The 12840-nt window shown below is 30.6% G+C and overlaps 2 protein-coding genes across 4 annotated transcripts in view; one reads left to right on the top strand and one right to left on the bottom strand.

Annotated features, from left to right (window-relative positions):
• Positions 1-12840, bottom strand: part of LOC148274246 (neurobeachin-like protein 1) — a 217125-nt gene that overhangs the window by 113499 nt on the left and 90786 nt on the right. The window lies entirely within an intron of this gene.
• LOC148274248 (uncharacterized) overlaps positions 5412-12840 on the top strand; it is a 51167-nt gene continuing 43738 nt past the window's right edge. The window contains exon 1 of the mRNA XM_088237392.1: positions 5412-5825. Within this exon, the coding sequence (XP_088093518.1) occupies positions 5790-5825 (36 nt within the window). The 5' untranslated portion in view covers positions 5412-5789. The remainder of the gene's footprint in view (positions 5826-12840) is intronic.

The following is a 12840-nucleotide window of genomic DNA, read 5'->3' as shown; positions in this document are numbered from 1 at the left end:
GAAATGACTGTATATATTTCTTATTTTAATTTTGGCGTTTCTATTTAATTTGTCTTATTATTGAATTCTCCTGTCTTTTTTCTCGTTTCTTAAAGTTTAAGTAGCAGGATTTTATATTAGATAAATAGTGTAATATTATATGTTTTCGTAAAGAATTTTTACCTTACCTTTTTACCTAACAATATATTTGTCACGTATTTTTGGTACCTTTATTTTATCAAAATAAGTTTTTTTTATTTGATACATAGCATTAAACTTTACAGAAATATCAACAGAAGGCATTTGAACACTTTCACTAAAGAATTCTTTAGCACATAGAGCATTGACAAAAAACATACGGGTTCAAAAATGTTACACAGTATGTAAAGTAATTAAGTGATCACTAAAATTTAGGTATGTTTCCAGTTTATTGACAGTCTTAAAATAAATTTTTGAATTTTCGTTTTTGTAAATATTTTTCATTTACAAAACAAACCGCCCTTAATTTAAATGGCATAGTCCTGAATCATTTTCTCTGTACAAATATTTTTTATTAATTGATATAAAATAATACTTTTCATTTAAGTATAAAGGTCGTTTAACTGTGATCGTAATTTGTCTATTTAACGATGAAGTCTTCAAAATGAAAGTGCAACTAATGAATCTATTATTAAATGTTCTCATAGCTCGAACTAATGAAATGGCATTAAAAAGCCGCGTGTGCGAAGTTTTCATACCCCGTGATATTGTTGCGAAAAAACATACCTTTGAAGATTTAATGTCTTCTTGAAGGTGGCAATCAAGTCATTACAGTGATTAATACGATTTTAATGGAGGTGCTTTGTTTATTGAACAGGATATATGGCAGAAGAAAGACGCAAAGAAGCGCACAATATCAATACTGATTATATTACCAACAAAATTTTGAATATCTACGAATCTTTTTTTAAAAAAAAGCAATTTTAACCCATACATGTTATCCACGATACACCGTATAGTGGAATTTCCATGTAAACGTAATTATTGTCCTGATAGAAGAGACGGGTAAATATCGAGACCTATAGATATAGAAAAGTCGGTAAGTGGTTACATATTAATATTAAATGTTCGACCACAATGTACTTTAAAGTTTATCAATATTATTAGAAAATTCAACAGAGATAAATAACTTTTGGGCAGAATTGTGAATGTTACACGGTGTGTAATGTGATCGCTAAACCAGCCAATCGAAGGTCGTAAGTCCTGGAAATGCCAAGACTTCCACATTCCTTCTCAAAACGATTATCTATCACTGTATTTTTTAAAGGAATAACCCATTATGCCTCTATTTAGGGGGCATGTCAAACAGGTGTAAATGCAAGAAAGATTTGAAAAATACACTACGAAACCCAGACTAATTTAGAAAAATACATTTCTAAAAATTTAGGGCGGAAATCAAGCCCTCGACTCCAGTTTCAAAGTGGTCGAACCCAAAAACAGAAAAAATATTAAAAAGAGAGTTCACATACTGATTCGTGTGTGGCTTAAACGCTTGCTTAGCTCTTTGTTCTATGAACGTAGATCTAGTAGAGTTTTTGAACTTTATATTTTTGAATAATGTTATTTGTATCTCAAAAGGATTATGTCATTTTTTTGTTTTGTTTTTAAACTCTTTACCCAAAAAAAAGTTGATACAAATTTGTAGCATCGGGAATTCCAATATAAAAAGTTGTTACTTTTCCAATACGATATATTTATATATTTAAATAAATGAAAGACCTGCGTTATAATCAAACCACAAAATTATTTAAAAAAAGAAACTTACTTGCTATCTATCATAATTACAATACTGAGGTTTGAAAAGGAACAGTAATTTTACACAACCAAACGGGTGACAGATCTATGCAGTAGACATTTTTTTGGAAGTAACTACTTTAAAATGGTCGAAACTACTCAAAAATGTCGAAACACGAGTACGTAGCCACATAAACACACTAGTCACATCAAAATCATTATCATAGATATCAGTTATTTTACACCAAGACTTTCTTCCAAAATCACGCCTAAAAAAATAAAATAAATAAAAATTACATAAAAACAATTATTTTCTAAGGGATTTCTGATAAAAAAAAAAATACTTAAAATACCAAAAATTTAATTTATCTATTTTTTCGACCGGCAGATTACGCCTCTTGAAATTTAAACTAAACTTTGAAACGGCTTTTTAAAATGGCAAAAACGTACGATTTCCTAACCTTTTATCAGACTAGCCTGAACGCACGGGGCTACCAAATTCCCAGGATGATGGCATTTATTGAAAGTCAAAATTTTTCTCAAGCCTGATGAGGATTCCGTGCTTTGATAGACCACTGTAATTGGGCCTATCAGCTTATAGTGTATTTTTAAGCGTGGTTTCTATAAACCTTCATTATTGTCGAAATAGGAATTGAAGTAGGTACTTAACCTAACATTTTCTCGTCATGGGTGGAGATGGCAATAAGTATAATTAGTTTTAATGAAGTCGCGCTTTTAAATTCCGTACACACGGTTGAATAAACTAGAAATTGAATATGATAATGTGTACTACCGTCACTTGTGATGTATGGGACAATTATAAGCAGTATTCATCATAAAACGATGATATCAAAATATTGTGAAAAAAATAAATTATTATATCAGCAGTCGATAAATTAATGACAGAACGCGCGTTACATAAAATTTTGTTTTGTTTCAATAATCTCAACACAACGGCCCGAAGTTGCTCGTTAGAGGGTGAAAGCGCTAATTGGTCAAGTAAATGAGCGGAAATGTATCAAATATTTTGATTTATAACTTATATTAAAATTTAAGATATTAGTTATTATCTACAATATATACAATGGAATTCCATTAGTAATTTTAGATAAATAACATACATCGAATTGAATATATAATGCCGGCCTGCATGGTGTAATTATATTATTAATTATTGTAATTATATCTACATTGAAGAAAAATTAAAAACTAATGGTTAAGACACTTGACTTACGCACGGATGGTTCCGGGTTCGATTCGCGGTGGGAACACAAAAATTAAATGTGATTTTTCTCAAGCCCAGTTGTTCTGTGTTGTAACTCACCACTGTGATTGGACCTCCTGGCCTGTTGTGGTGCAAAAAATTAAACAATAATAATATAAATAGATTATAATTAAAAAATAAAATAGAACTGTTTTAGAACATAATAAAACGAACATTATTAATTTATTTTACTCGTTTCAGTTATAAATTACAACACTTGATACGCTTCCACTTATTCATTTGGCTAATTAGCGCTTTTGCCATCTAACGGGCATTTTCAGACTGGTAAATATATTACATAGTGATGAAATTATTTAGATAAAACAGTATTTTCTTAAGTATAGCATATGTCTTAAAACTTAGCACGTTTAAGGATCAGAATATATTTTGTATTAATAAAAAAGTATTTGATGTATTATTTGTTCACCTGGAGGCCGAGTGCAAAATATGGTGGCTTACAGGTACTTAATCTACATTTAAAAATCAGATCGAATAAAAAAAAACAATTGTTTTCAACTTGTTTTATTTTAAGTAGGTACGCACATTACTAAATATAATATTATATTGTTTTGTATAAATGATTTCAACACTACAGTCTGAAGATGAAGATTATGGGATGAAAGCGTTTATTGATCAAATAAATAAGTGGAAGTGAGCCAAAATAATGGTATTCCATCAAGAATTACATAAGTTAAATAAATCGAATTAAAAATGCAGTCGTTTAACACCTTAATAAAATACACATGATTTATTTTTAGAATACTTGAATCCTTTTAATTTTTGGAAATGTGAAACTGGGAACAAAATGTTTTTCTACTGATATTTTTTGGTGGTGCGGTATTTTTATTTCAATATGTAGAAATGAAATTATGTTTTTCCACGCTTTTAAAGTGACGAGAACTTATTTTATTTTATTTATTTATTATGACTTTTACCAACCATCCTATGGTAAATAACACATTTTTGATTCCGTTTATTTTTAGTAATTTGTTGTAAATATCACAATTACACAAAATATTTTATTTTGTAATTACCTGCCTAAGTAGATAACCCTGTATCGAGGCAGGAATTTTCTTTTTTTTAAAAGTTAAGTTAGTAAGCAAACACACTTCAGTTATAAATTATTTTCATTTTGTGATGTTAACCCTTTTTAGCAAATTGAAAAAATATTTTTTACTCATTTGATGGTTGAAAGGGCTTCAGAATCCCACGCAAAAATATTTTTTAGTTTTAATCAAAGTTTATTATGGATTGTGATAATGCAGTTATGAATTGAAAATACGGTACAGCAGTTTTAATTTAATGCTGTTTTATTTGTGTTTTAGTTCATGAGAAAAAAATAGATCAAATATTAACATTGTCAAGAAAAGGGTTAAAAAGCTGAAACCTATATTGATATAGGAAAGATTTATCAGACTGAATTATTTTATGCATATATATATAGTTGGATAATTTATAAAGCGCCATTTTTGTGAAAATCACCTCAAGGGCGTTTTTATAGTTGGATAATTGATATAGCGACATTTTTGTGAAAATACCTTAAGGGTGGTGTACAATAAATAAATAAAGGAGCTAGATTACAGCACGTCTTGCAGCTACAGAGAGCATGGACGGTAACAAATCTAGCTCTCATTTACATTATTTTTTCAATTAATTTTGATGTGTTTTAATAAAAACGATTGAATCTCTTCACTACAATGAAGGTTTCACCTCTTGAACTTCACTAAAATCAACAGATTGAAGAATTTAAGAAATGCGAATATTCAAACACAGGCAAAATAGTGAAATTTAAACCAGTCAACGACAGGTCATAATAAATTGGTTATGTTTTTTATGATTGTTTTAGTTTATATTGTTTATTATTTCAATAATAATAAAATTAATTAGATTAATTACATTTTTATTTTATTATTATGTTAAATTTGTTAAATAACTAATTTAAGGCGTGTTTTACTTATTGCAAAATGTTTCCCTCGGCACTGGAGTGAGGGAACATTATTTTGAATAAAAAAAAGAATACAAACATTGTAAAAGTATAAATAAATAAGCCCTGTAAATGCCTAGACTTACAGATTCTCTTCTCTCAAACATTCTACATATCTGCTGTAATTTGTTTATTTTAAAAAATCGTTTAAAAAAGGGGGACGCGAAAGGTTGGAATTCTAGACCCCATTTACAAAATTTAGGAATGCCTACTAGTCAACGCGCAACGCCTAAAATACTTTTTCACTTCCAATGAATATATTCTGGTTGATTATTTGATCTTAAGAAAATGACACGTGAAAAGAATTCAGCAAAAAACACACGTGTACGCGGTGGTTCGTCTCAGGAAACTAATCCTCCCGCCAAACGCCTACCCGGTGTCATATAAAAGCTTTTCTACACTTCGCAAAGCGACCAGTCACTTCTCACAAGTAGCGCGCTGTGCACACGGATACGATCATTTACAAAAGAAAGTGTTATGTTATTAATCTGAGAAGTGCCGATTGAAAGATGTTCAAATTGAGTTCATTATCGAGGTTCTAAGCGGCCCGGGGCGCCCCGAAATTCCGTACTACGCAAAATATCAAGTGCATCGGACGCTCCGATTCAGTCGGTAGCGAAACTCGAATAGGACAGCATCTTTTAAGAATTCGTTCCGCGTTCTTGGATATGAAAATCGGACATTACGAAGAAGAAATTATCAGTTAGAAATTACTGCGAGATTCCGTGCACACCTTAGCAGTTGCCTGCTGTTAATTTGGACTTGTGACATTTGCGTAAACCGGTGAAAATGGATGTGAAAATTGTAATCTTATTTTGTGTTACGGTAAGTCAAATTTAAAAATACCTTTATATACCCAGAAAGCAGCACGTCCATAATTTTACAAATAAAAAACTATAAGGACTAGAAAGAAAGCTGAGGAATATGACTCATATTTCAGAGTATAACTTATATTTATTTTAGTCTTTTCTATTTTTTTATCTTTTCATTTCAAGTTAATATTTTTTTAAAATCTGATCTCTTTTAATTATTTTTTATTTCAAACTATAGCTAAAATTGATGGGAAAGTACTCTTATGTATTAAATAAATAATACATTGACACTCCATAACAAACAGGGCCAGTGGAGTGGCTACATCCACAAATAAAATAAAAAAGTAAATGTATTATATGTGTATTTTTTTGTAAACCTTATTAATATTTAAGTTTATTTTATTGGGCATGAATAAATAAATTTTATAAAAACAGGTTTTAATAGTTTACGAAAACTATAAAACAATTAAGTCCTAGGTCAAGTTCAATTTTACAGATTAAGATAACGGATAAAATTTTCGTGAAATTCGTTAAAAATATTTTTTAATTTCGCATATTTCATTTTTATTTTTATTTTTGCACCACAACAGGCCAGGAGGCCCAAATTACAGTAGTGAATTACATCACAGAACACCCAGGCTTGAGAAAAATCATATTTAATTTTTGTGTTCTCACCGGGAATCGAACCCGGAACCTACAATGTGTGAGTCTAGCGTCTTGACCACTGCACCACGGAGGCCGTCAACTTTGTTTACTATGACTTATGTTGATGTATAATGCCAGGTCCCCGCAAGTCAATTCTCGCTCTTCAATCTCATATCTATTCCTTAAATTTCCTCCAAGCCCAGGGCTGGTATTCTGAACGGTTTTATAGCGCGGTATGGGGCGTATTTTACGTACTAAATACGCGTTATAAAATCATTCAGAATAGCAGCGGGGTGATATTCTAAATTTTCTCTATCTCCGAGGGAATGGTAAATTTGTTTTTTTTTTTAATGGGACGATACTTTGCTTTATGTAATGACAACATTGATGATTAAAGACAAATGATGTATAATACTGTTAAAAAATACGATTTGGTCAATCCAACCTAAGTTTTGTGTTTTGTCTTAAGGTCGCAATAATGTTCTTAATCAAAAACATCTTGTTTGATTTCACGTGTTCATATTTATTTGACGTTTAATCATCAGTGTGGCCAATTATGAAGCAAAGTGTAAACGCATGCAAAAAATGAAAAATCCCAAATTAATCACAATGGGGTAGATAAGATTCAGAATAGCACCCCAAGTTTTTAAAGTAGCGGAAAATTAAGTAGGAGGTGTATAAATGATACTTGTTAACTTTTGAATTAAGTAATCGATATTTTATCCTGTCTTACTGTTAGATGAGCACATAAAAAATGGATATGACATAACAGTTAAATCCACACGCAAATAATAGCATATCGTTTTAATTCAATGAAATTATTTTTAAAAAAACATTTATAATGTGAGGGACCGATAATTTCTTCTTCATTTCCACATCCGCTCCTAAGTGGAGCATGTGGACATCACCAGTTGCCTTCGGGAGACCCTATCGCCAGCCAGCATTTTTGCCTTTTCCCACGTCAATCCAGCGCCCTTTAATTCTGCCAAATAAAGTCTAAAGATCGTCATTGACGGCCTTCCAGGACGGCGCGAGCCCGCAGGTTTAAATAAAAGGCAACTTGGGTTTAGGTTCTCCTGAGGCATACGCAGCATGTGTCCAAGCCAGGACCCGCATCCTCAAGACGCTTGTTATAGGAGGCTGCTGCGTCCGTTCTTGGACTTTAATGTTAGTTATAAAATCGAACCACCGTATACCTAATATTCTTCTTAAGCACTTACTCTTAAAACTCAGAAGTTTGGTGTTTTGAGCTTTGGTAAGGTGCCAAGATTCGCACCCATATAGGAGTACTGGCATTATACAAGAGTTAAATAATCGGCATTTCGTTTTGACCGAACATAGACTAGAGTTCCAGACAACACGCATCATGTTAAAAGTTGCTCCAGCAATTCCAAGACGGGTTTCGAGCTCTCTGTGCATGCTTCCATCCTCAGTTTTTATTATTTATTTATTTTTTTATACAGGAGTTGCTTTATTATTTACCTTGCTTATAATATACAACATTTATATTTCAAAAGTGGATTTTTCTGCAATAAAATTTCTTTAAATTTATCTAAACTGTTGGGATCAGGAGGGATATACTAATGTGGGCCAATCAGGAACTTTTTAGCATTTGCTAATGTGGAGAGGAAACCACTTAAAACTCTTCAGGAGTAGCCGGCCCGTTGGCAGAAGTCAACAAGCCGTCCGTTCTACTAGAGGAGTGTTCGGCATTTTCTTCCATCCTCAGTTATGTGAACTCCCAAGTATTTAAAGCTGTCAACTTTCTCTATCCTCTGTCCATTATTATAGAAAGGCTGATTAGGGTCAGGACAGGATTTGATGCACATAATCTGAGTCTTTTTTGTATTAATATTAAGACCCAGACAGATGATTTCCCCGTCTTAAAGCTAAACAAAGTAATGAATAATCAAAACAAATGATGGCGGTGAAAATTAATCATTAATTATTCACGATTAGTTCCTCTGTCTTTCTAAAATTCTCTTAGTATCTACTGGCTACGAAACTCATAAGCCGGAACACAGATTTATTATACGATACACGTAGTTAGTTCATTGGTACAATTGCTTAAATAATGCATGTTTTTCACTTTCATTAAAATAAACAAGAGTCGGATCTTACTCGCCTCGCTTTATAAGATTTAAAACAAAGGACAAAATTATGTAGAGACGGGAATTCATTTTCGTTTTTAATTAAGATGTTATAACGCTGTGGCGCCATAAGGCGTGAAAACCATAAATATACAAGACACTTTTCATATTGGCGTAATAATCGTCAAGTTCTTTTGTAAAGTAAATGCACACGTAAGCATTAAAACAGAAATGGTTGGAAACAATATTCAATCAAACAATGTATATGTATATACCTAGAGATTACTTCTTATATTTTCAGTGCTTTTCAAGTACTGATGATTTTTATTTTTATTCGGTGTGTTGGTGGCACTTTTTTTTTACCAAAACGTCCTGCACACGAGATAAAAACCCAGAAAAACATAATAAATTCAACATTGTTTAAAAATACAAAATGCAATCGTTATGCTCACAGATTTTGATTTACAACTTTTCGTTTGTCAAAGCGTAAAATAAAATTCTTTAAATTAAAATTAAAATTAATTCAATAATATTTGACATTATTTAGAAAAAATCTGAATTGCTTAATATAGAAAGAAACATTTATAGAGCTTTAATATTTTAATAAAAAGATAAACGGTAAAATGTATGTCTGACATCGATTCCAGACAACATCGACATGATAATATTTTATTTATTCATGATTTTTTCCGTCATAAACTATTATAAATAATAAAAAAAATATGATCCACTGGGGGTTACCCGTGCCGAGGACACTAACAATATTTTTTAAAAAATACATTTGAGAATAAACAAAGAATAAACAGATATAATTAACAAAATGTTAAGACAGTTTTAAACACTACTTATTTATGTTAATAATTAATTTATGTACATCGATATTATTAATATTACTTACTACTCCTTAGAAAGGCATACACAGTATAAAACTAGTCATCCTGCCTTTGAAAAAAATAACATAATTATATATTTTTTGTCTAATTTGCTTTTGTCTGAAAACAGTATTTTTCAAGTTATTTATTTATTGTACGGCACAAGTGCCTTTTACAATATAAAATATAAGAATATAATGAGTTCAGTTAGATATATATATTAAAACGTGGATATATAACAAGAAAAATTTATACAAATACATGTATGTCAGCATACAAAAGATATAAAAAAGACGGTATATTATGAACATAAAATGAGTTAACAGCAGATCATTAGCATAAGTAGCTTTTGCAAATTAATCGTTAATCGTTACTATGGAACTTCATGAAATATTTATAAAGAGATGATTTGAAATCACAGAGACTCGAGTTAAAAATTTCGATATGAAATTCATTTCCTAGTCTGTGTATAATCGGTATAGGTGAGTGACAAAGATAGTTTGCTTTGAGAAGGGTGACAATAATATAGAGTATTTTGTCTAGTTCTACGTGTTGGTATATTAATATTTATGAAATCTAGGAGTTCGCAACAATCGAATTTAGAATTAATGATTTCTTATAAAAATATTAAGTCAGTTATTGTCCTGCGATCCTCGAAAATAGGTTAATTCAAAGAATTTAACAAAGACATGTAGTTAATTTGGCGAAAATAATAATTAATTGTGGCGAAATATATTAATAATTTTTAAGCACCTACTAGTTAAAATACCTAGGTATGCAAGCAAACGGTAATATTGAAACCGTCGAACGAATTGAATACCTGCGTACATAGTTATGAAGAAAGTATAATTTGTGCATATTTTATTATTTAAAAAATTAATACTAGGAGAATTTACCAGTATGAATAAATTTGTATGCAGTGAAAAAAACAAGCATCAAAAAAATAATTTAGATATATAGTAATGTTCTTCAACCTGCGCTGTTATTCTGAACGCTCTTGCGGCCGTAGAAAATACTTTTATTGCGCGTATTTAGTATGTAAATACGTGCTATAATTTTTTTTTACGACCGCGAGAGCGTTTGGAAAGCAGCCCAGGGTTGGTATTCTGAATCTTATTTATCCACTAGAGTAATAAATTCGGGGATTTTTATTTTTTGCATGCACCTAAACATTGCTTCATTTATGGCCACACTGATGATTAAACGTCAAATAAATATGAACACGTGAAGCCGCGTGTAAAGATTTTAATTAAGAACGTTATTGCGACCTGAAGCATCACCCAAAACACTACATTAGGTTAAATTGACCAAGATGTCCTCGTATTTTTTCGGTTTTCTAAACAGTTTTATATTTCATTTGACGTTTAATCATCAGTGTGGCCTTTATATAAAGCAAAGTGTCGTCAAAAAAACAAAATCCCCAAATTAACCACTATTTAGGGGGAGAGAAGATTCAGATTACCAGCCATGGTCACGATCCCTCGGGGGGGTCGCAAAGCCTCGCTTAAGGGATCGCGGTCGCGAGCAGAGTTCAGATAAAATGCAAGAATTTTAGGTCGTACACTACATTAAAAACTCAACCATTTCACTGAGAAGACTGTGCCTCTTTAATTTTTAACAGTATTTCGAATAGTGGTTTTATTTTTGAAACGGAAATAGCTTGATTATTTTCTAATGGGGAAGTTTATTTATATTTAATTGTACAGCTTCTGTTTATTCTTGTTCGATTCCTATTTTTGTATCAGTAGCACAGTAATACTCTTTCGTAAATTTGATAAATACTATTTTTAATTGAATCGGCATTTACTTCGAAACACTTCATTATAAATTATTATGAAAATAAAACTTTGTTATAAGTGTATATCACCCGTCGATGGGAGGAGTGCTCTCCAGAAACTATAGTTGTATTCTTGTAGAAGAATAAAATTGTGTAACACTAATAACAAAGTTTTATTTTCATAATAATTGATAAATATTCATCACAACCTATATATATTATTCTAGACATAATTTTGTATAATATTCCCAAGCAGTTTTGGGAAAATCCCAATTAGGGACAAGCGAATAACAGTATCAAGCAAATGTTCTAGAGTACATTTTTCACACAACATACACTTTTTGTTGTTGATAACATTCTCTCATACAAACAATAGACAAGTGATTACTACAGTGGTTTCGAGATAAAATTATCAGCAAATTAATTTAATTTGTAGTTAACTGTTTCTAATATCTGTTTTGATTACAATGACACGACGAGAAACCACATTTAAAATGAGTTAAGCCGCAGTAGGCCGAAATTCCGTTTCCAAGTTGCACGAATGTGGAAGACGGCGCAAATCTTGCATAAACTTTATTAAAACTGCATTAGGTAAGCATTTTTTTTATGCTACTGAAATACATAAATTTTAACTGACTAACCACACATTATAACGCGAAAAAAATTATAAATAATACGACAAAAATTGTAAAATATACTCATATATTTTTTATTGATGAATTCAATCGTTAAAATTACTGACTGGTAGCAATTTCTTGCGCCTAAAAGCTTATCTCGCTTAGTTATTAATTATTAATCAAAAACACCTATTTCTTATTGAAGCTACAATGAATAAGTAGATAAATAAATATTGTATCAATTAAAAAAATCAAACAAAAGTTGGGTTACAAACTTCGGACCTCACACGAGTCATAACATATTGTAAGCAACTAAAATAAAAAGGGCAGACATGCCATAGCATACTTTAGATAAACCGACTGCAATAATCATTAAATATTTAAATTAATCGTGATGTTTTAGAAGTCTTTAAAACTATAGACAGAGCCCGTAATTTCAAAAACTCCAGGTAAACGGTAAAAATTTCTAATACATTCAGGTTAGGTAAAGATAATTATTGGGCAATTTATTTTAAAAAAGTATACCAGCAACTTAATTAAGTAGAGAGTAAATTGAAATATATTTTAATTCAATAATACATACTGAACTTGTTATAAATATTATAAACTCGTTTGGTAATTATTACGCGTAGGCCATTTGATAAAAAAATAAACATTTGTTCGATTGAAATTTTTATCGAGAAAATCAAAATAATTATCGAGATTATTGATTTCTAAATGGTAGTTTAGTAATAAGAGAACTAAAGGAATATTTGTGACCTCTATTTTTAAAAATAAATATAATTTTAAAAAACTCTGCATCGAGACAGACTCAACTATTGAGGTAGTTTGACTGTATAACGAATTTTGTAGCAAAAGTTGTACGAATAACATTTTTTTTTTAATTTGAAATATGAGAAAACAACGTACCAACTTAATCAATAAAAAGCAAAACAATAAATTCATTTTAAATTAAGTCCATTTTATTCAACATATTCATGAACTTAGTGTGGCTTTTTAGGCTGTGCCCGTTTAAAGCCTTAATAAT

The sequence above is a fragment of the Micrasema longulum genome, unplaced genomic scaffold, assembly GCF_059751315.1.
Source record: "Micrasema longulum isolate JH-2025_06_02 unplaced genomic scaffold, ASM5975131v1 h1tg001714l, whole genome shotgun sequence".
Lineage (NCBI taxonomy): Eukaryota > Metazoa > Arthropoda > Insecta > Trichoptera > Brachycentridae > Micrasema > Micrasema longulum.
This window is presented reverse-complemented; position numbering and strand designations above follow the sequence as displayed.